A 27,317-nucleotide genomic window follows, 5' to 3' on the forward strand; every position below is an offset into this window, starting at 1 on the left:
GCATGAATGAAATGGTTACAGGCAAACACACACATAACAATATGCACACACAAACCCTTCAGCTCAATTCAAAGCACTCTGTAAAAAGTCAAAAGATAACTCATCAAGCGTGGACCAATCAGAGTGGACATCAAAATGGAAGATCAAAAGCATGATCAAAAATCTAAATGGTGTAGGACTCATGCAAACTGAGATGTAAACCCACCTTATTGTAGTAGTGGATGTGTACAGTATGCCAGTTGCCATCGCTCACACCACCAGGAAGGAAGGGACTCACCTGAGTGGACGATTCACCTGCAAGCAGACAGATGAAATTTGTGTCAAAACATAAGAAGGTAGTGGTATTGATTAAAATGTACATGACAAATAGGTTTTTTTTAGATTTAGGATTTTTTAATAGCTTTTTTAATCAAAACAATTAATAAAACATTTCCACCACAGTTTTAATATGCTACTCCATATTCTATTCACATATCATTTTAATGTCATTGCATAAATTACATTTATCGATTTCCAGCCTTACGTGTGCATGAATGAGACATATTACTTTGTGATTTTCTCACAGCACCAAATGCAACTTTGTCTGTAGCATAGTGGTCGTCTGATGTTGTCTGATGTAATTCCCCCGCCCGCTACATGTACAGAATGTAATCAGTATCCTAAACTAATCTCATTTCTAATCTTACACCTAAAAACATCTTTTATCCCTGTGGGAACACATGGTCCTCACAAAAAGAGAAATACTACAACATTCAAGCACGATCAACAAAGATAGAAAGATAGAAAATACCTGTGGAATATTTGAGCAACACTTGTCCTTCTTGTATCTCCAAGGCGATGAAGTCATGTTTCTCATTGAAGCGTCCATTATAGAAGAGAAGACCACTGCTCTCCAGGGTGGCAAAACTACAAAGTGCACACATAGAAGACCATGTCCATAATACGTTCAATGATTAATATTATGACATGCCTTCTATATGAAAGAAATATAGTAGTATTTTAATGTATATTTTCCTGTTCTATATCCTGGAAATACAGTTACAGTTATACTGTATGACTAATTACAAGTAATTTCACAGGGCAAAACTTGCTCCTCTGTTCTCTGAGTAGCATGAGTGAGATGTCTCACCATGGGGATATGCTCCCTCACGTATTCACAGAATTTACCACTACGCCAGGCCTGAGTGGCTGGCAGTTGTTACATCTGTGTCAGAACCCTGCTCCTTATAAATGACTGACACAGCATCAGCTCTCATTCAAAACAAGCACACCTCTTCTCACTTCACCCCAATGGCAAGCAGCTGCTCAGAGAACCAGGGTTACGGAAGCAACCCAAAGTTCTTTTCATAGCAATCATTTCGATGTCTCACTATGGGATATCAAGACTCCTGTATTGCCAGACAAGTTTATCCTGAAGACTGACCACCAGCCACCCCCCTCTCAAGTGGAAGTGTGAGGATGAGCCTGAGGAGTCAACAATCAGGACAACATGAGCAAGGTTTGAGGACGTGACATCCAACTTATAAAACCTTGCAAATGTGAGAGATGATGTCCAGCTAGCTGCAGAGCACATATCCTGCATGAACATTCAAGAATATCCTGAACAGCTGAATCATTCTCTTCCACCATGCCAAGCTGGCGTTCCTCGACAGCATGGGTGATGAGAACAGGGTCCCTTTCCGACAGGTTAGCCTGGCGAGCTAGCCTTCGGCAGAGACTCGTCACTGTAAAGTGGGCGCAGTGTGTGCACGAGCCTGGCTTGCTGACAGCGGTCTGGACGTCTTCCAGTCCAAGACACGCGGAACGGACCTGGTGTGTGTCGTTGCTCAATATCTTATTCCCACAGGAGCACAAACAGGCAGCAACGAATGCTATGAAAGAGAACAAGCAACCTAATACAAGCTTACAATGGAAGAACAAAGGGTATTCAAACTGTAGTGCAGTTAATAAACCACACTGCTGCAGCAGCCTTGCACACCCTCCAGCTGCTCAGAGTCATACAACAGTCGACTTTCCATAGCAAGGCCAAGGGGATATGCTGAGGCCAAGGCCACCATGTTAACACAGACAGATCAAAAGCACTGTTTTGCTTTTTTTATATTACAGCACAGATGACAAATCTTCGCTCCTCACAACAAGATGCTGAAAAATTCCCACTTTAAAAAATATCCACTTGTCATCTCGTCTTAAAATGCTGTGAAAATAAATGCTTTCATCCCGCTTTATGAACTGGTGGCTTAAAATTAAATCTTTAAAAAACAATATTCATTTTACATGCTTGGCTTCAACACACAACAGATGCATTACTGCAAAACAACAGTGTCAAGAGAAGAGCATGTTATCTCCATTTCCATCTTGGCAACTTTATAACCCCTGCAAAAGTTGTCACAGTGTAAAACAAATGCAGGGTTATTCATTAAAACATTTGTCTTGTTTGCGTTGCTCTGCAGTATTTCCAACATGATGAAATTCTATCTTGGATTATGCAGATGTGATCTATTCAAGCCACCAGAAACAGCTGAAAAAGAGTGTAACCATTGCTTTGCCGGAGTAAATAGAGATGGATGAGTAACTGGAATCTAGTGAAAACAACAATGCAGAGAGGCTGAAGGTGTAAATAAAGGCAAGCATATGTTCAATGTCTGTTCTTGCTAGTGTGCTTATTGTTTCTGCAATTCATTAGTTCAGACCAAAGACCTGCATACAAAAAACAAAAAGCAAATACAGTATATTTTATATAAGGTGACAGTTCGTCTTGAAAGCAGTAAACTTAATGAAGGCAGCTCAGCAGCCAATGACAACTTCAAACATAGTTACTGCACTTTGACTTGCATACATATTTTTAAAGTCACAGCACTATACAACAGAGAAATATTACCCATCATACTTTCTCTGGCAGAGTTGCAAACACCTCTGAAGCAGCTTTTGGGTGAAAGATGAAAAATGAATATTTTTTTGCAGTGGAGAAAGAAAATGCTGTGGGGAAAAGTGAGTGACATGAATAATGATTAAGTCCTGTTTGGCCCTGATGTGAAAATCGGGCCAAGAAGTGTAGCTGGAAGCAAACAGGATGCTAAATAGAACACGGCTGAAGAAGGCTGCCAGTCAGACTAATGTGTATCTACAGCTGGACACATCAGATCACATGAAAGTTATTTTAACCAGCAAACATAGTAATAAGATCAAGGTTTCACTGTTTTGAAAGAAAAAATATACCAACAAGAGAGGCAGTGAAAATGGAGTTGATGCAGTAGACTAAGGATGGAAACCCTACAGACAATAAAGAGTGCCTGTTCAGCAACATTTCTAACTTTCTCAAGGGTACCTTGATTGTACTTGTTGGAAGAAAGAAGCAAAGGAAGGAACTTACATTTTCCCATCCGCTCTTTGGATTTTAGCTACTAGTACTGTCTTCCAAGGGAGAAATTCTATGAAAAAAAACTTAACTTAACTAAAATGACTTAACATCACTGCCCAGCTGGTGGTCACTGGTCGCTGGTGGTGAAACAAATCACATGAGGTGCCTGCACATATCAAAGATTCATAGAAGCTCATGTGGCAAGAATACCATGACCACAATGCCTTATAGCAACCACTCCACAGTGGCCACATCAGCCTAGCAACAACCCCATGGGCAACGTCACCTTGGCAACTATCATTAGACAACATCCCCCATGGCAACCATCCCATAACCCTGCCTGACCACTCTTAAGTACAGCTTCAGATCTCCCACAGATGAACACTCGGTGTGTCAAGAGGCAAGGGAGCAGGGTATGCCAAGGTATAAAATCTGAAAGCAAAAGAAAACAGGCTGTGGCTATGTAGAGCAGCAAGCAAAGTTTTGTAGAAAAAATTCACGCAAATCTAATTTCACTTAGTATATACTTGTATATATATGTATACAGGCTGGATGTAGCGCTGTCTTTATTTTAAGAGATTTTAATTCTGGCAGAAAAAAAAAAAAAAAATGTGCTGAGAAGCTTCAAAGTCCTGGCAAAGGTGAGCCCAGTTTCAAGCATCAAAACTGGACAAATCAGATATTTCAGTGGTTTCACTGAAAAGAAAAGCTAAACTAAATTAGACTGAATTACCTACATCTTTGTAGTCACTCTGACTAGCTCTGAAAGCTAGTCTTGGATTGTTAACTGAGAGATTCTTTTCTTGAAAAATAAAGAGTTAAAGAGATCTGAAACCTTCCCAGACAAAGCACAGTGTCACGAGAGATGCAGCATTTGCCGTTGTTGAAACAGGCGTGACTGAAACGGGAGCACACAGGGGTGATATGAGAAAGCAAAGGACATGAGACTGAAAGCAGTAAAATAACAGATGAAAGAGGAGAAAGAGGAGAAACCGCACCGCTCACTGAAGAGAGAAGTGGAGGCAGAAGAGAGAAAAAAAACTTCAATAATAGGATAGATCTGTGAGACCGAGATGAAAAAAATAGATTAAAGCAAAGAGGAGAGAGACTCCCTAAGAGGGAGAATCAAAGAGCAGTGATTAAGAATCTCTGTTTGAGTGTGACTACAAGACAAGAGATGGAGGCTAAACGAAAGGAGGCAAGTAAGGAAGGAAGGAACAAAGGCAGAAAATTGCAAAAATCAATTTAAAAAGTGACATCTGAATTGTTCGATACAGAAATAATGAGAAGAAAGACTCCAAATCTACTCACGTTAATGAGATGGACAGGTGGAATCTCTGCCTGAGGCCCCGGAACATGACGAAGGACTTTGGTGGGAAGGACCGGGCAGTGACTGTGCAATATGGACGCTCATAGCCTCCTGCAGGACACTCGCAGCGGAAACCCCCTCCTGAAAGCTCCCGACATGTTCCTCCATTACGACACACACCAGGCACACATCTGCCCTGTCGCCGGTCAAACTCACATCGGTCACCTGCAGGTTGAAAATGAAAATTTATCATTTCAGTCTCTGGTAAACCTCAGTGGTTTTTTGTGACAGTGTTGCAAATCCTACTACGACACTGGAAATCCAAAAATCTGTTAATCTGAGTTTGTTAAAAATCAGTGACCCAGTGGTCACTATGTGAGCAGTAAAAATAAAACACCAATTTCCCAGTAAAAGTCCCTTTTATGAGGACAAGTGTGTTGACAAAATTTTATCTCTAAAAGATAATCACAAACAATATTTCATCACATTCACAGCCCTAGGATGTAATGTATATATAAACAGCCATGCAATCTATTAGTATAAAGATGCATTAGCATAAAGACACACAGCAAGAAAAATTCATTTTCCCTTCAGTAATTGGACAATTTTGCCATTTTGGTGCTTTGGTGCTTGTTGCAAAGAGACTTCCGATGCACTAGAAGAAGTGTATAGTGTTATTCTAGTTGTGAAGCAACTTATTTGATCAATAATTTCCGAGTGTTAAAATGTTCTTCTTGAAGAAAGTATTTCCTTTCTCCCATCACTACAATTGCCTCCCCTGAAAACACTGCTACTGCCAAATTAAGATGTCAAACATGCACCCAGTATCAACTAACATGCAACAGTTAATTGATACTGGATGATATGTTAAACTGGGCGTAAATGAAACTTTTAAGTGTCAAACTTTTAGGAACTAAAAGGAACAAACACACCAAAAATAATGCTTAGTTAATATGTTACAGTTAATACTTTTTTTATGCACAACAATGGCTTTGTAATAGTTCATTACGCTTGCATTGTCATGTCATCACAGAACTCAACTATGAAACAGGATTCACATTAAGAAATATGCAGTAACCAGGTGAAGTAAAAAGTTATAGCAAAACAGGAGCAGCTGTAGATCAGTTTTGTACCGTGCAAATAAAGGTTTCTGATCATTAGATTTGTTTATCAAGTCACTTTTGAAATTGGCATGTCTTTAGTGTCCAAAACAATCAAGGGTGGAAGGTTATTATCAGGAAATAAATTTAGGAAGGTTCTTCACTGTTGAGTTAATATGCAGAAGATATTCTTTTAATTGCTGAGTTAAAGCCTGGACCTTCAAGTAAAGTAGAAGGAGCTGTTCTTTCTTCTTTCTTCTTTCCAACAGAGGGCATGAGGCATGGGTTGTAGGGGGGCCACCAGTCAGTGGTTTTAATGTTGTGGCTGATTGGTTTATAGCTACAGTCTTAATCAGTAGTATCCAATTGAGTACATCTAAGAGCAAATTAGTTAAGAAAGAAAATGATAAGGCTCCAGAAGCAAACAGCAGAGGAGATGACCATGTCTTTTCAATTATTTTGATATCGAAGTTACAAATAAATAAATTCAATCAGTTTTTGCTGCATTGAGGGCCTCCGAACAAAGGCTGTTATGTCATTTGACAGCTTGCAGAAAGACACTTAAAGTGAGGTTCTTGAAATTGTCCCAGTGAGTCTAAAACAGCAGTTCTTTTTCCATGCATTCACCACTTAAGATGCAAATTAGCACTTGATTAGATGGTGGAAGCAGCAAGGTACTGAATCCTAAAAAGGTGGAGTAAAAGCAACTGTTAGAAAAGACAAACCTTCAGTATCCCTCAAATGAATAGAAAATAAAAAAACAACAATAGATTTCATAGTGATAAGATGCTCAGTGTACAGTATTTGGAAGTGCACGTATACAGGGGAAAAGGGATAAAAAAAATAAAAAGAAACAAAAAAAAAAAAAAAAAAAAGGGGCTTTCTGCCGAACGCAATTCTGTTCCTCTTGAAGTGTGTGGAAAACAAAAAACAACACAAACAAATCTGCAGACAAGAATAAACACAGATTTGGCTGCCAGTCAAACAAGCGCCAGTCGGAGGTGTCTCAGGAGGCACAGAAACACCCACGCAACACACACACACACACACACACACATATATATATATATAAATACAGACATATACACATTTACACATTCACCCACATAAAAAGATATATCTTTTTGGGTTTCACCTTTCCTTGAGCATATTTGTACACAGACACTGTATGACATTTAGCAGCTGCAAACAAAAACACCCACACCCAGCACACTGTATAAAAACTGAGCAGACGGGGTTTGAAACTAGCCTCAAGACAGACGACTCCTTAAGGACCCACTTTACTACCTGCTGACGGCTCCAATCTCTCTCTCTCTCTCTCTCTCTCTCTCTCACACACACACACACACACATACACACACAGATAAATAAACAAAAATCATACACATTAATAATGGATGCAGTATATTTGTTTTTCTCAAGCAAAATCATAAGCACACAGTCAATTGCTAAAAAAAGTCCCTTGTCTCCCTTCTTTTTTCTCCCTCCCTTAAACACGGCTCCAATCACACACACACACACACACACACACACACACACACATCACTGACCCTGCCCTCAAGGATGTCGGGTTTTATCATGTAGCTGTTTCTGTTGGCACGTTGTTCGCGCTGCTTTTATATGCCAAAGTACCCACTGGCAAAGTCTTCACATCTTAACACACACACGCAGATGACATACTGTGGTTGTAAGTCAATAGAAGCCTTCACCTTTCCACATGATCATTTGGACACAAATACTATTTGACACACACAAGACATGGGTGCACACAGGCAGTCTCTCACACATAGTCAAAACAAAAATACACACACACACACACATACCTGAGGGCTAGTCATGGCCACTCACATAAATGCACACACATAAACGCGGAGGTAAAAACCGCAAAAGCACACACACACCATGTTTGAAACACGCTCTGATACTGACTATCTGTGACACATACAACACAAACTGAATGGTACGATGCTTTAAGAGGGCAAACACTTAGAGCTTGTACAACAATTAAATGTATAAACTGCTTGAATTATTCCCCAACATCCATCCTTTCCTTCACTTCTCTACCATTCACCTATCCGTCTCTTTCCTCGAACGTCTTAAGCGAGCAAAGGAACCTCGAATTGCACAGGAGATGCACGGATCGGGACTGGAATCAGCTGGTTTTCAGTGTTCTCGGTCTGGACTGGAGATTGGACGCTCAGTCTCTGGTACCTATGAGTCGTCATACACACAAAAGGCAGGCAATAACGTTACTGCCACACGCTAATGAGTTCTTCACCATGAGTGAAGAAGACACAAAGTTTTCAATTCGTAATACATGTAAGACCAGGGTAAACCATGAGGGACGACCACATTGGAACAACAAACCTCATCAGACACTTGAAACTAAAGCTAGCCAGAGTGTCTGTGCCAGACACAAGACAGCAGCCTCACCTATCTTTCCTTGGTATGAGCAGTGAAAAGATCAAAGCCATTACAAGGAAAATGATGGATTTCATGACCCTGGATGATCAGCTGCTCTCCATAGCTGAGAATAGTGTGTTACCAGAGAGGCGTGGCTCCTTTAAGAAACAGAGCAGGACATACATGAGAGAGTGGTAGCGCGAGCGGCGACTGATGACGTGTGCAACAAAGCAGAAGTGTACGCTGAGTTAGCCATAAGTTTGAGTTGACTGTAAGTGTCCAGTGTAAGAGTCACAGTCAGCCGGTAAATAAATGCTACGACTTCTCAAGACCAAGCAGAGCTCCAGTGCTTCTCCCCTGCTTCCTGACCACAGCCGGAAACTAAGCAGAGAAAAGGTTAACAAGAGGTTTCAGAAATCTGATAAATTACCTCAGCCATGGTGAATTTATAAGCATAAATCTGTTGCACCTGCTTCTACTTGGTAAAGTAAAATATGTCAGAAAAAGTTGGGTGAACAGCTAATTTTCAGTTAACTGTTCAGGTAACTCAGTTAACTATTTTTGGCTCTTTCCCTTCATTTTGAGAGGGAAATGTAAGGTTTAATAATTTCTTTCATTATGAAAGTAAAATTTTGCATTTAAGAAAAGTTTATTTTTGTTTGTATATGCTGGCAATTATAGTTCTTAGAAAGAAAATCTGAATCTGTATTCAAAAATCTGTATCAGCCTTTCAAAAAATTAGAAATTGGAATTGGCCAAAAAAATTGCAACTGGTGCACCTAAATTACAGCCTGACCTTGCTTGCTTTAAAACATGTCCTGTCCTCTATGAAATCTTTACTTGCTGATTGCTTAGTGCTTCTATCAACTTTATATCCCTGCCTACCTTATTCAGCTGATTCTGGTACTGAAGTGATTCATCCCATGTTCTAACACCTCCATCCATCCAATGATCTCCCTATTTCTTTACAATAAACTACTCATTTCCATCCCTCCTTTCATCCAAGTTAGTTTCACGATGGTCACTTTGCACAATTTATTAATTTCCATCTAACTCCATCACTTCATTTCTGCATGTCACATGTCTCCTCATGCCACTGGGCAGATGAGATCTGCCAGTAACTGGCTGACATGTTCTCTCACACCACAAAATCACCCTCAGGACACAAGCACAAATACACACACACAAATACAGCGAGACAGACAGTCGCACATCCAGCTCGGCTAACAATAGCTCAAGGATATTCAAATTATCACATCTGTCTGTCCTTGTTCAGCTTTCTCTCATCTTCTTTCACCTCTCACATTAAACATATACATCTACGTAAGTGCACACAACAGGGAACCAATTAAATGGGGAAACACACAGAGAAACGCAGACACGTACACACACGTGCACTCTAAAACAGCACAATTCACCCTGCCTTTGTCTGTTGTGCCCATTCATCCATACAGACCCTCATTAATATTAAAATAAATAAATAGACATTAATACTCATGAATTATGTGTGTGGTGAGACTTAAACACACACACACGCATACACCTAGTACAAGTACAAGTGATTCATTATGCAAACCCTGTTGTGCACAGGTTGAGAGAAATAAATTGCTGATGGAGGACAGACAGAACAAAAACAAAAAATAAAAAACACACCTATGCATACACACATACAGCATCAAAAATAAAAACTGCAGACAAAAAAAAAACAACACACACACACACACATTCGCACAAATAAAGCAAGGCAGAGAGTCACTTTACATGTGTAATTCCTCATCTGCTCAGTGTTCACACTCACAGGACACAAAGATTAAGTGATTGCTAAACAAACGGTGAATGTCTGATAGCAAGATAACACACACAAACACCACACACAAATGCACACAAGCACTTCATGCACACACAGACAGATGCTTTTTAATAAACATACCAGAGTGGAAATGCACATACACCCACACACAAGATACTGCTTAATGCATCAGAATCAAACAACAAAGCATGGCAGAAAAGACCATCCAAACTGTGAGCATCTCAAAGTGCAAAAGGGAGGGATGTTAGTGTCTGTGGTCCTAAAACTTAAATTTACAATGATATGAAAGGGAGTAAAGCAGGAGTAGCTGGAACCAGTCAATATCTAATATTTTTGTTGGATGTAAAACTTAAGGAAGCTGATTAGCAAAATCATTGACTAATTTCCTGTCAACCAACAAGAGTTGCTAAAATTAAGCCCAGCTACAACATTAAAACACAGCTCACATGATCCTGAAGAATATTTTGCACGTAACACTTCAGTTTTAAGTCAATTTAATATGCTGGCCTTTCATTTCTCATGTGCCATTTTTGCACTGTGGTATTGCTGCTTGTATTTAAGAATGTAAATGTTCACCACCAACACATCCACAAATACACACCACACTATTCACCTTACACAAACTTGAAAATAAATCTCAAGTCTGAAAACTACTGACTCTTCTCTGTTTGCATCTTGCCTATTTCCATTCACATCCTTCCTTAGTCTTCCTCCCCTGCCTCCATCCTCCTCCTTTAACTCCTTGTTCCTTCCTTCTTTTCTGTCCTTCCCAGACCTTACATCTCTATATATAAAACGCTTTACTCTTCCTTTCTCTTTCCTCTCTTCACTTCTTTCCATATCTTGCATTTCTCTTTTATTTTCTGCATCTCTTCTTCCTCTATGCCTGTCTTAATGCATTCACACCACCCCTTCATTCATGTGGATGTTTTATTCATCAAAGCCAGTATTATTCAACCAACCCCCCAGCATCTTAGTTTGCTCCGCCCTGCCTCCCACCCCATCATCCCCGCATCCCCTACTCACCCACCCAAACACATGGTACATCCCTGAAGGCCAATACACTCCCAGTTTCTTCCCTCTTCTTCCTTCTGACTTGAATCTCTAGGTCTTATTCTCACTCACTTCTTTGCTGCCTTTTTTTTCCCCTAATACACCCCCTCACCCAAAGACCTTCAAGGCTCATGCAAATTTTGAGCTCTGCGCAGACACAGAACACATGTACACTTGGGTTAGAAATGTCCTTATTTAGAAATAATATTTCATGTTTTCACACAAACAAATGTTATGATGTCATCAATCCATGCTGTATCCTACACAAACTTGTTTTAAATACTTTAAAACCATCGGGGGAACAGGAGGTGATGCATTTGACCATTTCTAGTTTATTTGGACTAAACTGATAAAAACCTCTTTAACATATTGGTTAAAAGTTCCCTTTTCCTCTTTGTTCCTTTTTGGGTGTCATCTACACTCTTCTCCTACTGCTTCCATTTTATATCAGTACACTTTTACTTATTTTCTATTTTGTCAACTTAATTTTTTTTAACTTTTTGTCATTTATTTCAATATTTAACACATTCTTCTGATAATTCCTCTTCCCTATCTATGTTAAGTTTCCTTTTTATATATCTGTTTATATCTGTTTCATTATTGTATTTCCATTCCATAAAAGTCATGATCAGCCTCAAAGCCTCTCCTTTTTTCAATCTCCTGCTCTTGATGTGCTCTTTCCCCCCCCATTTCCACTTTCATCTTCCTCGGCCTCCCTCACAATCCTCTTGCGCTTTTTTTTGTCGTCTTTTTCAAAAGATCACATTCTGGAAATTGATAACCATCACCTCCCACATTTATTTTCAATTCTCTTAAGCTTCCTCTCTTCATCTGCAGCCTATTTTTATTGTTTTGTTATCCTGTTTTTACTCTCTTGCTCTTATTTTCAATTCCTACTTTTCTATCATTTTTTATTGTACTTCCAAGGATGAGCTTTATCTCCTTTTCTTTCCTAACCTGCAAAGTCCACTTCACCCTGCTTTATGTTCAAAAGCTTCAAAAGATATCTACACTATATATAAATAAGAACTGAAATGAAATAAAAAACGGAAATTAAAACATTTTTTAATGTCAAAGATAAAAGTTCTGTCATAGATTTACAAAAACACAGGTCAGTTAGTAGTCACGTAAAGTAGGTCTGTAAGCCAGAAATAATCTGACATGCACCTATGGATGTTAGAAAGATGAGCAAAGGTATACTGTGCTTCTACTATCCAAATGAATTTGCTGCCCAATGAGAAGGTCTTTAATGCAAACTGTTTCATGGAACAAACACCTTGGACAAAATATGCAGTTGAGTGTGTGAGTTTTTCCTCCTTGGTTGACTTCTGCAAGTCTGACTACCAATAACAGATTTCCGTTTTTGTGCCTCTGCACTTTGGTTCTGCTCTTCAAAGTCTAAGGTTACCTTGTGATACAAACTATCCACCCATCCATCCATTTTCTATACCGCTTATCCGTCAGGGTTGCGGGAGCTGGAGCCTATCCCAGCTGACTACGAGCGAGAGGAGGGGTACACCCAGGACCAGTCACCAGTCAATCGCAGGGCCTGATACAAACTACTTAACATATAAATACGATAAGATAAACAAACAAATCATGGTCACATTCGTGAAGCTGCAGCTCAGCATCAGGAACACATCTCTAATACTGACCATGTATATACATAAGTATCCACCATTACAAATAAACCACAACAGCAAGTTGTACACTGTACATTACAAGTTCAGTATTAACATGGTTCTTAACATGACATGAATATCTCCCATAAACACCACAGAAAGGTCTGAGGTACATTTTTTCCACCTACATGCCTTTTCCTCTCCTTACGCTCTTCAACTTATCTCCCCAAAACTCATTTAGTCTCTTCTCTCCTTCTTCTGGTAATATTTAATGCATTTATCCCACCCAATTCGGCAAGTCTTTTTCAGATAACTTGCACATTTCCAAATCACATCTATTATGTATTCACGTCTCTATTTCCTCTATTTTCTACCCTCCAACGAAATCTGCTCTCATTCCAAACCTCATCTCAAAAACTAAACGGCCTCGTTGCTCTGGCCGTTTGCACCACTTACTGTTTTTCTTTTCCCCCCGACTTTCCACAAAATGATTTATTCTCCTCGGGCGTCCTCCATGTTTTCTCTCTCTAACGCGTGCGCACACACCCACACACACCAACAACACTTCACTATTTTTAATTTTCCCCAAAGTAATTTAGTCTACATCTCTTTTACTTAGACACACACATCCATTTTTTTAATGACCTTTAAAATTAATGTCACTGAGACGTCTGAATTCCTTCCTATACCATTATCTCTGTCCCTCCTTCACTTCCCCTCTCCCACCCAACCAGTCTAGTTTTATCTTACCCACTAAACTCAAGACTCATTTCTCTCTCGTCTCCCAGTTTCACTCTGTCCTTAAACTGTTTTTACCCTTGTTTATCTTTCATCCCTCGCTTTCATCCTTTTCAAATGTCTTTTTCCTTCCAACATCTCTTAAATGATATATCTTTACGCATCTTTTTAACAAAGAGATCTTTATTCCACCTTTCAAGACTTCACTGGTCTATTTTCCCTCAAACACTGTCACTGTCTTTTCACTCAAGAGCTTGTCTCTGTCATTCATTCTCTTCAGTTCTCACATTGTGTCTTATCATTCCCAAATATAATGAGCTTTCATTTGTCTTTCCTTTTCCCCTGAAAATGTGCTAACTTTAAATTACTCCAGACTACACAGATATAATACAATTAAAGTCATAGGATTTGTCACCATGTTCTGATTAAGTCTACAATAAGTAGGAGTGTATTTTTCATAAATGCTATGCTTATGAAAAATATTTCTTAATTTAATCCATAATTCTTAAATGGCTTGTGTTTTACTTTTCAGATGCCAGAATTTTGGTAATTGCATTTGTCTAAGAAAATAAAGTCAATACAATGTAAATGTGTCCACCTCAAAAGTAGGCCATTGGTTGGAATAAGAACTTTGTCTTACAAAAAATCTATTAGTCCAACAGAGAATTTGAAGTTTCACCACAACATCATTATTATTATTATCATTGGCTTAATCAGGATCAGAATCAGAATAAGCTTAATTGTCAATATACTATAAGTACAATGAAAATATGTAATTGTAGTGGCCTGGTAATTGTTTAAGTGCATAATTAGCTCAGATTAGCATAATAATAAGATGATTATATTCATTTAATTTCATTGCTTTATCAGTCTGCTGAAGTGAGAACTGTAGGAGCGCCACTGGAAGGATAATCAACAATTTTGCAGACTGTCTGGTCATATTTCATTTTTGTCATAAAATTTTAATCTGTGTTCTTTCACATTGTTAAGTTCACACAGAACTCCTTTATTGAGCCAAAATGGGTTTGACATTATTCGTGGGACTACTCCATCTTTCTGGACTGCTCTGCTCCGGCAGCTATTCAGGTCTTGAGCATAAATACTCTGGGGTAGGGGGGTAGACAGTGAATTAGCTACAGTAGGTGCCATAGGAGGGTTTCTATGGTACTAATTAAAAGGATACTAGGATATGATGAACAGACAATATCCACCTCAGCCACAGCCTGCTGCTGTCTGGCAAGCAATACAGAAGTATCACTTGCTGTAGCACCATCCCTCCACCCTTTGGGGATTAACAAGTTTGTCTAATGTTTACCTCACCATATATATATATCTATATATATATATAGATATATATATACACATGTGTGTGTTGTGTATATGTGTTCCAAACATGCTGACACCAAACTCACTCCAGTTCTGCATCACTAAAAGAGTTATTTATTCAGCCTGAAGTCTGTGCAGTTAGTGTTCCCTGCCCATTCTGACAGTGGCTTCTCTTGTTTTTCTGTGCATGCCGACGTTAGTAAAAAAAACTTATATTTTTGAAATTTATTCACGGTGATCCCATCAGCATGTGATTTCTACCCCTCCCTCAATTCTTGGATATTTATCTTTTTCTCTAGTCATGTCCTCTCTATACTTCCTCTCTACTTTCCAACATATCTTGCCAAACTTTCCACATTCAGTCTCCTCTTGCTCTGTATTCATCACCCACCTCAATCTTTCATTCCATTCAGCAAACCAATTCACTTCTGTCTGTCTCCCTGTTTCTTCATTCTGCCTTTCCTTAAACAAACCCATTTATTCTTACAGCCTATGCTTCAATCTCATCTCAAAAAACTACTAAATTTCTCTCATTTCTCATCTCATTTCTTCAAAAGACTCATATTATCTTAGCTACCTCAAGCTAATTTGCTCTGTATGTGTGATCTCAGTATCTGCTGGATTAAACTTCTCAGTGTAACATGCTTATCTGCTTTATCTCATCCAAACCTAATCTCACCTCTGCCTACCGCAGTTCTACTCTTTCTCTTGTGCTCTTCCTCTGTTTCTCAGCTTCCTTCAGTGTAAAACACAGCTCACCGCTCATTTTACCTTATCATAAAATAATTTAGTCTGCATCTATGCTTCTCTGTCTCTGTCTCCCATCTCCTCTTTGTACCTCTTGGCTCTCAGAGGCATATTCCGCATATCACATCTAACTGTAATCTGTATAACATGTATTTCTCTTTATCACTTCTGAGTTCCTTTGGTTTGTGAAAACCAGCATCTCCCCATTCTGTATACTGTTATCAATGTTTTTTAAGGTTGACTGTCCACTGGGAACTTCCTCGTTATACCAGTGAGGTTTGTTTCTTGTTTTCAGGGTTAATGGCTGATGTACATTCCCATGAGCACTGCAAGCTTTGGGTGTGTCTGAGAGAATCGTGTGCTAGAGGTTAGAAATATTTAAATTCTTTAGATTAAAAGAGCGCAGATCTCAGCTGAGTTTAGTCTTGTAACAGCCAGAAATGGGACTACAACTTCCCTCCTACAGTTGATTAGCTCTTCAGTGAAGAATCCTGGGAATTTATTTTTTAGAGAGGAATTTAATATTTCCATATTTAATATATATATTTTTTTCTTTATATAACTTGTCCCAAAACTACATGATTCACAGGCTCAATTTAAATTCTGGCATAAGGGCACTGATTAATTATTTTTATTTAAGTTGGTCAGGTATCATCTAAGCCAAACAAAACCCTATCACTATCAAAAACAGCAGCCTCAGCCAGCCTTAAAAATATTTTTCGCACAGTATGTAATTTCTGCCACTACGGGGTTCTCAAACAAATCAAAACAGTGAAAACAAAAATGTGGTCTGATGACGTAGTGAAGTAGCATGGGATCAAGGGAGTTGTTGTCTTCAGTGTCAAACAATCACCACTGCAAAGGAAAAACTATGTGACATGACTGTTCACAGATGAGACAATGTTTTCAAGTTTCATTCACATTACATTTTGTCATTCGCACAGACTTCCTTCCTTAGTTTGAATAAATTTACACCAACTGCATTTGAACATTACTGGAAATGATTGGGATAACGTACGTACATAACAAAATAACAAATGTGAAAATGTTACATACAATATCTTTAAGGAAACATATGTCTGGTTACAGCACAAGTGTGAAAGTCTTCTAATAATTCTGAGAGACCTTCAAAGACATGACCACTATCTTACTTTATCTCTTGTTTTCTGTTTGGTTATTTAGTTTGCCACATATGACAAAAATGAAATGAAATGAGTTGCAAGAATGGACAAAAAACAACTGACTACTTTCAGTCCAAGGAGCTATCTGAAGGTGTGTTAATATGGTAAAAACACTGCTAGAAAACACTCTTGAATAGAACAGGTCAAATTGTTAATGTTATGCTGTGAAAAAGGCCTGCAAGCAGATTAAAGCAGCACTAGTCAATTAGCCACATCAAATTCAGTTCATTTGAGGGCTTCAAAAAATGCTGTTACACATCAGTTAACGAAAAAAAAAGCTTTTCACACTATTAAGCACTTTTTTACGGGATTTTAACCCTGGAGTGTAACACACCGAGGTGGACATACACCGCATCACACTTTTGCTTCAACCCTGAGCTAACCTTGTGTATTCAGTACTCATTTGAACTCTACGTGGCCCCATCTGATGCAGTGTTTCACACTATTTCCTTAGTCCTACATCTCTGGGGTTAGCACCAAAAGAGTACTGATAACCTCTCTACACGGCAGGGTTCAACATCTCATGTCTAAAAAGGGGTTATAACCCTCTTTCAAAGTGTCAAATCTTACTTATCAGGGGATAGCCTGAGGTAATACGAGTTAGGATTCTTGGTGTGTCTTTGCCTTTGTCTTAGTGGTGGAGGGGTTGAAGCGTCTCAGTCATCCTAAAGAGTGCAGTTTTCCTGGCATGAATCTTCATCTGCTACAGTCGTATGTAGCACTGCTGTACTTCTAATCTGTTACTGTAAAATTATTTTATATAAATCCAGTTTTTCTATTTGCTTTGATTATATGAAAAGTGCTCACAATAACAGTTACAGATTAAAGTGCACTATTATAGTTTTCTGTTGTGATGAGGCAGTTCCCTCCACAAAGAATTTCCACCATCTACAAAAGCTAATTTGATCCAACAAATCTACACACTTCATCAGGAGACTGGATGCTCGTCCCATTCACGTTTTATTATTTGAGGTGACTAAAATATTTTTACATAAAACATTCAACCTGTCCCAAATCACATCTGACTCAGGTCTGTTGCAAGTTTTTGTTCTAGACTGAAAAAATATTTCTTGCTCAGTGGAAAAAGAAAGTTTCCAGTTTCTGTCTAAAACCCGGGGCTTAGCTCCTGCCTGTGAGAGCAATCTATTTGGTTTCAGGGTAAAGCAATTCAAAACCACAAAGAGCATAAAAGGGGATGGATGAAGGCAGGTTGGATGGAAAAATGAAGAAAAAAAAAACGAATGAGGGAGAGAGCAAACTTGGTTGAGAGATGTCTGGAGATTTCTGTATGTTGCAGAATCAATTCATCACTGTTTATCTGTTCTCCTCCCTCTTTTCCTCCCACTAGCCCCGGGCATTGACAAGACACTGAAACACCCGACGCCTACGCAGGAAAAGCACAAGCAACTACCCAGAACCCCTCTCATTTCCATCACTCTACCCCTCACCTCTTGTACTCCATCCCTCTCTCTCTCTCTCAGAAATCTCTCATCCCATTTCCCCACAGCAATCCTGCCTCCACGTTCTTCCCTCTCCCTTGTCTCTCATATTGCTGTCATACACGTCTCTTCTCCGTCCCTTCCTTCACCTCTCATGCTGTACTGTTATCACTCACTTTGTTGTTGACTCTTGTTGCCTCCTATTATCAATTAGAAACACTCCCTATATTTTATCCTTTCCACCTGTTCTGTCTATGCACCCAGAGATCTTGCAGGATCACACTGTGTGGGACGGGTCCAATAAAGACTGTATGACATCTATTACATCATCTATCATCCAAATTTTAGCCATAGCTCTGACACAGGTTTTAGCTTACAAGATGCAATCAAACAGCGACTGAAGCCTGAGTCATTTCAAGTCATACTTTGATAGGTTGGTTTGTAGACATGTGTTGTAGCAGCAGCACATTGTAAGAAGTTTCCCTTAAAATTCGGACACTATCAGAAATTTTGATGATACAGTTCCAAATCAGCCATTGGTGAATGTGTGTAGCCACGTGCCGAAACTGGGACCATTGTTTCAGACTTACGACCAAAGATTTCACCATGTTTTACCTTTCAATTATCTTCTTTTTGTCCTATTTCTTCTTCCCCTTTACATTCTCTCTTTGACTACTTTTTGTCATTCACTCCATGTCTTTTCCTTTAATCAATCTTTCACTGTGTTTCTCTCTCCTTCCCATTTGCTCTGTCTCTTTCTACCTTAAATTTCTCCTTACTTGCTCATTGCCCCCCTCTCTCTCTTTATCTCTCTTTCTGTCTGTCTCAGTGGGAGTTTGGAAAACACTCAGTCTCTCTCATGAAGGAAAAGCGTTGCTTCACTCCCTCAGCTCTCTTTTGATTTGGAATAAAAGGCAATGTGAAACATCCCCCAGACACAAACACTGACATTCATAGCATCTATCCTCTCCTACATCCACTCAATTGCTTGAAGACTGAAGCAATGCAGCAGTATGAAGGAGCAGAAAAAGTAAAGAGCAAAGAGGGAAACAGAAAGAGGGAGCAAATTAGTCTGGAGTATTGGGAAAGGTAAGAAAGAACAAAATGTGTGTAAGAGAGAAAGAATAAATTAGTTTGGTGACATTAAAAAGGAGTGAGGGACTTATGGTAGTAGTGGTGTGTGTGTGTACGTGTGTGTTTGTGTGTGCAAAAGACTGAATAACAGGTAGAGAGCTGAGGAGGAGGAAGATCTCCCAGGAGGCAGAGTGTGTGTTTTCATGTTGTTCAGCTGAACATGACAAAAGAGCAAAAACAGAGTGGATCAAAAAGGAAGTCAGTATGGGACATGAACAAAGAAGCACAGACAGTCAGTTTCAGTTTACTGGGGTAGAGTTAAAGACTACACCAAAACACACACAAACACACAAAGGCACAGACTGCACACCAACCTTTTTCTTTCAAATGCCATCCATCTATCTCTTCATATCTGTGTCCATGGAATACAAACCACTGACACAAAATAATTGTTGACATACAAACAAACTGTTGCAAGACCTATCAATAAGGCTATGACTGCAAATGTGCATGTATCCTTTGAAACAAATTAAACACCTTTTTAAAGGTATGAAAGGGTTGTGACAGTGCAGCCATTCAGAATGGTACACTGGATCTGCTTATTGTATAACCAACAAAACCAGCCAAATGTAAGAGACTTTACATCGCCTCATTTTCACCACAGCAGGACTAATACTTGCACACCACAACACACACTCCCCTCCCTGCTCACCGGTGTAGTCTTCGCGGCAGATACAGGTGTAGCCTCCCTCTCTGCGGGCACACACGCCTCCGTTCAGGCAGGGGTTGGAGTAGCACAGGTTGATCTCCGTCTCACAGTAATCCCCCGTGAAGCCAACTGGGCAGCGGCAGCGTAGGCCTGCGATGGGGTGGATTGGCCGGAACAAGATGGAGGGCGAGGAGATGAAGGGGGCAGAGCTATTGAAGCGTAGCACTGAGATGCACTTCATGTAGTTCTGGCACGGCTCACGCAGACACACATTGTCGTCGAACGGGAGAACCTGGAGTGATGGAAGAGGCGAGAGGAAATATGTTGGTGTTGTTCGTGTCTCAGTTCAGATTATCATTATGCCATGCTGGTTTTAACTGCTCAGCATATTTTCTCATTGCGGCCTTCTCTCTGACAATGTGAAACATGCAATCAGCTTTTTCTTGCAGAACAAGTACGTAAGGATCATCAGCAAGGTGTACTTGTTGACGTGTCAAAAACTAAAAAGTAGTTGTGCAGAAAATTAGCTTATGGGAGTAATATATTATCATAAATAACATTTTTAAAAATACAAAAGCACCAATAAATGAGCATCACTTTACTGTGGCAGCTGATCAAGTCTGGAGCTAATTCTTAATTCATTATACTATTAGTTGGTTCAACCCATACTTAATGAACTCACCACTTGGTTTTTAAGTAAAGCAGAAAAGAGAAGCAGAGGCGGATCAAACAGCAGCATAAATTGGAAATATTAATTAAGTAACTGTACTTAATTATCAAGAATAAAGCAAAGCCAATACCAGGGCCCCGAAACCGGAGCACATACCTTGACTGCAGCCTAGATTAACATTACGATCACACCTTGGCTTTTCCTGCTGTAACATGTCAAAATGTCTCCCATGAAAACAAGTTTACTGCGTGTAGCTGGTATAGTAGCTCTATAGTGAAGACGGTTTGGCGTAATGTATGTGAAAAATGTAAATCAGAGTGAATGAAAAATACGTTCAAACATTTTTAGAAAAAAAGTATAATTTTGTTCAAATTCATGGAGACCCCAAATTGATGTTTTCCTTTTCAAAGAGAAACTCTGACCGAGGAAGACTGAAGAAAACTAAGAAAATACACAGTCAACCAATGTTAATTTAAGCTAGTCGAGTTGAGAAGAATTAGCTCATATTAGTCGAGCTAAAGAACGTTAACGTGTCCGTGATGGTTTAGCACATACTGATGTTGTTCGTCTTAGCATGCTAGTCTTACCATTTTAGCACGTTACTCAACTTTATCAGAGGTACTCCTCAAAAATTCACCACAGGTATGTCATTTTGTTTCAATATGCAAATTTAGGTACCAAAATCTCTCCAAATACTGTCCCCTTACTGTCAGACTGCCACAGTCCTGATGAAAGAGTCAAGAACGCTAAGTCCGCATCCAATAACACTGCGGCTCCAGAGATGGCGACCGTGAGCTCTTTTGGCCCTGAGTCACGACTCTCAGGCTGTGGACTTTCCGCTTAAAAGGCCGCACTATTCCATCTGATTGCTGAAGACGTTGAGATATTTTGTAATATAAGATATAATTTAAAAACATGGTAAAGTGATTTTAAATAAAGTTGTTTCTGTTCCAGATATTTTCTTACAGTATGGAAACATTGTTGACTCTTGCCTCAGTCTTGCCTATGTATCCTTCTGTCTGAAACTTCCCAGGTCTCAGTTATCATAAACGCATGTCTGGATGCTGTAGGAAGCAGTGTAGGCTACAACTGCAGCTCTGTCACACTGAGACTTAAATGCTAGTGGTCCTCTTTTATTTATTTATCGGTTGATTGTTTTTGTTTGCTTTGTAAAACCATTTACTGTCCAGAGGAGGGTTGCTATTGTCACTGGATCAGATGTATTCGCAGGATATTGTCTTCTTAGACAGTAGGAGGACATAGATTAGGTTTGCATGTGTTTGTGCACGTTTGTGTGATAGTGCCTGTTGAGAGAAGGTCATACACATTCAGTCTTAAACTATGTATATTTTGACACTGCTGTGCTCTCTCTTGGCCCTTCATAAATCTTATTCCTTTCCTATAGGGATTCACTTGTTTTCTTCCATCAAAACATCTCATGTTCTCTGAACATGTAACTGATGTGCATGCTGTATCCAGGTGTGTGCAATGATGCATGCATGAGAACATGTAGTGGTCATATTGGTGTTGCTGCATCAAGCCATATGGCTGCACTGGCATTGCATCTGTATTGTATTATTACCAGTTCACATGAAATACTCTCTTGAGATGTATGTGTATTTGCACAATGTGTCTTAATACTTTTGATTTGAATATATTATCACACGGAACTCTGATTTCCAGCTGCTGTACATGTGTGCATGACTGTGCACACATATACAGTCATGCACACATGTACAGCAGCTGGAAATGTGTGTGCATGACTTCGCTGGCGTGCGACCGACTTCTTTCAGAAAATGATCATTTGATATGAACATTCCATAATCTACATGAAAAGATGTAGGAGGGTCTCAAAGGCAAAAATGAGAAAGACTGAACTTTCTCTTGCCCACGACAATCAGCAGTTCCTTGAAAATGCCAACCAACACTAGATAATAACTACATCCATATTCATTACTACATGTTTTATGTTGCAACAAAAAAATTGATTGATTCAGTACTGTTTCTGAACTATGTAGCAGCCTACATTTCACAATTATGAAGATGCTTTTGATTCATGCTTGTGAATCTTAATCAAATGTATGTTTAAAAAAGAAAATTAAAGATTGGTTCTTTATTTCTTAAATTCTTTCAAATTCATGCTCATGTGCATGCATGCATCTACTCGTCTCTGAGTAGATACAGAGCACTTAAAACTGATTCTTACATGCATATTTGTATTTGTAAATATGAACAAACCTCCATCTGCGTCAGTGACGTCAGCCTCGGTCTGTTCAGGTACAGCTGTTCCTCCAGGGCCTCTGAGGGGAAGAAGAGTCCACCCGGCAACGCAGCAGAGAAGCTGACATTCAGGATCCCTCCCGGCGCCGCGTCCAGGTCTGGCTGGATGTTGAAGATAAAAACATCCTCAACAGGGACTGAGAGTACCGCTGACACTCCCTCCAGGAAGTTACCCAGCAGCGGTGACAGGAAGTGCTCCTGGGACATGTTCTGGAGGCGGACAGTGACACTGCTGCCCAACATGTCCTCAGTGATGATGAGGACGCGGAGAACGCACTGGGCTGAAATGCTGTGGACACCATCTGAGAAGTTAAAGAAGAGAAAGAGAGGGGGAAGGTCAGGTGAATAAAGAGGACAAAGGTGAAGGGTTAGGGACGGCAAGAATAAACAGCAATAAGCAGAGAGGATGAGGTAAAGAGACAGCGATAAAGGAATGGGAACAAGAGTGGAAGGATTGCAGAGAGGAAGCGAAATGGGGAGGACGTCACAACATCACAGCGTATGTAACTGTGCAGACCACTGTGCATGCAGGACTCCATCACTCAACATTCATACTCTACACACACATTCACATCTACATGTATAAATACAAGAGAAAATCAGATAGTGAATTACAATGCAGAATCATTATCAAAACCACTTTGTCTATCTGTTTGTCTGTCTGTCTGTTCATCAGTTTTGGTGGGTGTATCGCTAAGGACCCAAAGAAGCGCAGTGTTCAGTGTGAAGCTATTTTGACCACTTCCACTTACTGTAAATTATGACTTAATTTAGCCAAACACAGACCATAACAATATCTCTCATCTAGCCAGCACTGTCTTTGTTTTTATATTTAATAATTAACTGCAAACAGCTATTTCTCTGGTGAACCTTCATGACAAGCATCACATGTGGTTTATAGGAGAAATCCACCTCACTATTATGAACAAAGATGGTGTAATTCTTTAAACATATGTTCCAGTAAGAAAGAAAAATGATTGATAGTTGTTTGTGGGCCGGGAAGTTGGTTCCACATCTTGTGTATGTAATTGAACAAGCCATAGAGATGGAGGGATGGGGTGGGGTGGGGGGTATATAACTGAGTGCTCTCATGTAGAAAACATTTCCCCCATCTCCACCATCTCATCACATTCAGCTTTGGTTAAAAATTCCACACAGCACTCGCTTACTCTGAAACCTCGTCATTGCGAAATCAGTTCATATGAATCACAGCAGGTCACAGCCCTCACAAACATAACAAAATCTGGTCCGACAACAGATACAAGACATCTACACTGTCTACAAATACAAGCCGGGGCTGGACTGGATTGTCTATTGTGAAACAATTTGGTGCAACAAACAGGCTAATAAGCTATAAAAGAATACAAATGCACATGATCACACCGGCATGAGGAGGCAATTTTCATGCAGCACCATTGAGGTGTTGTGAAGGTGAGTCAGGATGAACAATGAGGCCAAGAGAATCAAAGAGTGTGAACAAAATACATGAGGGGTCTTGGTGCAAAAAAGAGCATAGCAAGTGGTGAAAAGAATGAATAAATGAGAGTAAGGAAAGGAAAAAGAGGAGTGAAAGAGAGAGAGAGAACGAGGATCTCGACAGGGAAGAACAGAGAGGCGACGGAGGGTGAAGGAGAGCAAAGGAGGTTTATTAAAAATTGGAAAAAGCAAAAGAAATGATGGAGGCGGACAAGAGACATAAGGGAGCAAGGGCCTTTAACCAGGAGTTAATAAAAAAAGAAGGGAGGAAAAGAGCGCTGTCATATGTTAACACATAAACTGTGAATCAGTAATTTACAACTCAATTATTACTGTAAATAACTGACTGATAATTTATCTTCACTTGATTTCCTTTGCTAATACTGTGGTGAAATATTATTTGAGATGGCATTGAATTTATTAAATGGTTTGTCCAAAGCGATTAAACAAATGGATTTCCCTCATTTACAAAAAAAAAGGAAGATATAGACAGAAATATAAAGACAAAAAGAGAGCAACATTGAATAAATGGAGAGAAAAGAGAAAGAAAGAGGGCTGGAGGGCTGGAGGGCTGGGGGTTGGGTCGGGTGGCAGCTGGTTTGATTACCGGATTATGAGGAGCCTCACTCCCCACTGACCTCTAACACACATGCGCGCACACACACACACACACACTAAAATCCAGAACCCTTTATAATAAATGAACAGCCAGAGGAAGGAGTGGTATTACGAAGGCCCAGAGGAGAAAATCAGAAAATCTTAAGGGAACATTTTAATAAAATCATTCAAAAATAGACGGATGAAAACAAATAATAGATAGATAGACAGACTTAGCATGTTTGACTTTAATGCAAAGAATTAGGTGATGTAATTAAATGTCACCGCATCTTTTAGGGCTAAAAGCCAGCTTTATTATCAGCCCTCAGGATCACGATGCAAAGACTCAGCTGTAATTGACACTGATCTCCCATTGTCATTGAAATCAGACAGGGATCTGCGAAAAGACCCGAGATAATCTGCTGCAGTACAACCCAATCTCTCATACACATATTGGGGTGACATACACACATCCACCACAAATCCATATTCAGCCTAATTCTGTAGTACACTTGTGAGGAACACAGCTGTCACAATGCATTCCCTGGCTCCAAAGTATAGCTTTAATTATCTCAACTACCCCAAAAGTCTGCATAATATAACCTAAAAATTATTTATATTTAACCTAAACATATTTACAATATGATGCTGGAGGTACAAAATCACGCACACACAAGCCATCTGCACCACAGTTGTTTTTTTCTGTTGACATACTGTTTTTGTTTGTTTGTTTGTTTGTTTGTTTGTTTGTTTTGTTGTTTCTTTATTTGCTGTCATCTTAGCTTCCTGCAGACTGTGTCTTTGACCAGTAAGAAAACAACACTAGAATTTCTCCTACCAAATGTTTCTTCTGAGTCACAGATTCCCAGACCACCCCTTCAATGGCACATGAGGGACAATAGTGCTAATAAAACAGGAATATCTGACAACTCAACAAAACATTCAACAGGCTAAAGTGATAAATGGTACACCTCAATATCAGTACTATGTTTGTCCTGACAGTTTGTAACTTTGCTGTGAATTTATCTGTCTTTAGAGGGATTTTTGCCCCAGGCAGCCATTGAATTCTGACAGTAAACCTGGCAACCACATAAAAATATGCACAGTAAAATATCTTTATTGGGCTTCCTTTTCATGGCTACGTTCCAGCTAATTTGGACAACCTGCATCAACACAAGGCTCTTCACTCATATGAAGCCTTATGGAAAAGAAAAAACAACAATTCAAGCTAAATGGATGTTTAAGCAATTGCAGCCACCAAACTCTGTCTACATCCTGTCAGCCCAAGTCAATGACTAATACTCCTTCCTCTCGGAGGTTAGCTACAAATTTTACATAAGAACATGCCTTGACAAGATAATTACACTTCTGCTGAAAGCAAAAGTTATACCAATTAGTCTGTGGAAACTGCAAAGTATGTTTTAATTTATTTTGTCACAAGTTAACCAACTGAGGATTGTTCTTACAGCTGGAAATACCACAAAAATATGGTACCAATACAAAACCTAATTATAAGGATTCCTGCTGTGTTAGAAAGAACATGGGCCTATTTTAACACGCAATACCAATAAATGCTTAACAGTAAATGAATGTTAGTAACTTTATGCAGAGATTCAGTACATGACCCCAAGTTTAATATTAAAGGTTTTAGATATTCAAGGCAATGTAAAATAAAAATGTACCCTTTTCTGTTAGTGGCCATCTTCCACATAAAGAATTTCCAACAGCTTCTCATTTGTACATATATATAAAGAGAATAAAGAGCCACATGTTGGAGCAGGACAGTGACAGCTGCTCCTTATGTCTTCTGTCTCCTATATAGACATAAGTCACATAATATCCATAGCTTATGGGACTCTAAGGTGTCACATCTGTGGGGTGGCTGATCCAGAAACATCAGGTCTATCTCAGTGGAATATAAAGACATGGACGTATTGTGGAATTATTTTTAAATTCTGGCGAGAGGTGAGTGAGGTTGATCTTGCCCACTTCCCAATAAGCCAGGAAGTCATAACTAATGCATTGCCCTCTCTCCTTGCCACTCTGCTTTAGCGTGCACGCACGGAAACAATAAAACATTAATAACCTCCAAACACCACAAATGGAAAGTTATTTTGGCATCTTTAACACAGCCAGAAAACAAAGCATTTCATAAATAACAACTCATAGATGCTTCTGTGAGCTTTCACGGTTCCTGTGGGCTTTGAGCCAGAATTTTTCCCTGATGTGTCCGCACTTCAAAGAGGGAGGAGAACTGGGAGCTGGCATGCATAAAGCCTCTCAGAATAAACAAACTGATCTGGAATCATCAGCAAGGCCCCATGGATGCGTGAACATCAATGCCCTGTGAGAGGGAGGTTGGCCTCCGATCAGTGCTGCTGCTCTAAGATGCTTTGTGGGTTTATGTTCCCCAGAGTTCCAAAGG

At 39.5% G+C, this 27,317-nt stretch overlaps 1 protein-coding gene across 2 annotated transcripts in view; it reads right to left on the bottom strand.

Annotated features, from left to right (window-relative positions):
* celsr3 (cadherin, EGF LAG seven-pass G-type receptor 3) overlaps positions 1–27,317 on the bottom strand; it is a 96,095-nt gene that overhangs the window by 50,771 nt on the left and 18,007 nt on the right. For both annotated transcript variants that reach the window (XR_006844140.1, XM_046397662.1), the window contains exons 2-6: positions 22,778–23,121; positions 19,873–20,161; positions 4,670–4,892; positions 791–906; positions 206–294 (exon numbers count right to left, since the gene is read on the bottom strand). Coding sequence is in view for 1 of the 2 variants with exons in the window: in XM_046397662.1 (XP_046253618.1) it covers positions 206–294; positions 791–906; positions 4,670–4,892; positions 19,873–20,161; positions 22,778–23,121 (1,061 nt within the window). In the remaining variant the exon portion in view is untranslated. The remainder of the gene's footprint in view (positions 1–205; positions 295–790; positions 907–4,669; positions 4,893–19,872; positions 20,162–22,777; positions 23,122–27,317) is intronic.

The sequence above is a fragment of the Scatophagus argus genome, chromosome 8, assembly GCF_020382885.2.
Source record: "Scatophagus argus isolate fScaArg1 chromosome 8, fScaArg1.pri, whole genome shotgun sequence".
In the NCBI taxonomy this organism is placed as follows: Eukaryota; Metazoa; Chordata; class Actinopteri; family Scatophagidae; genus Scatophagus; species Scatophagus argus.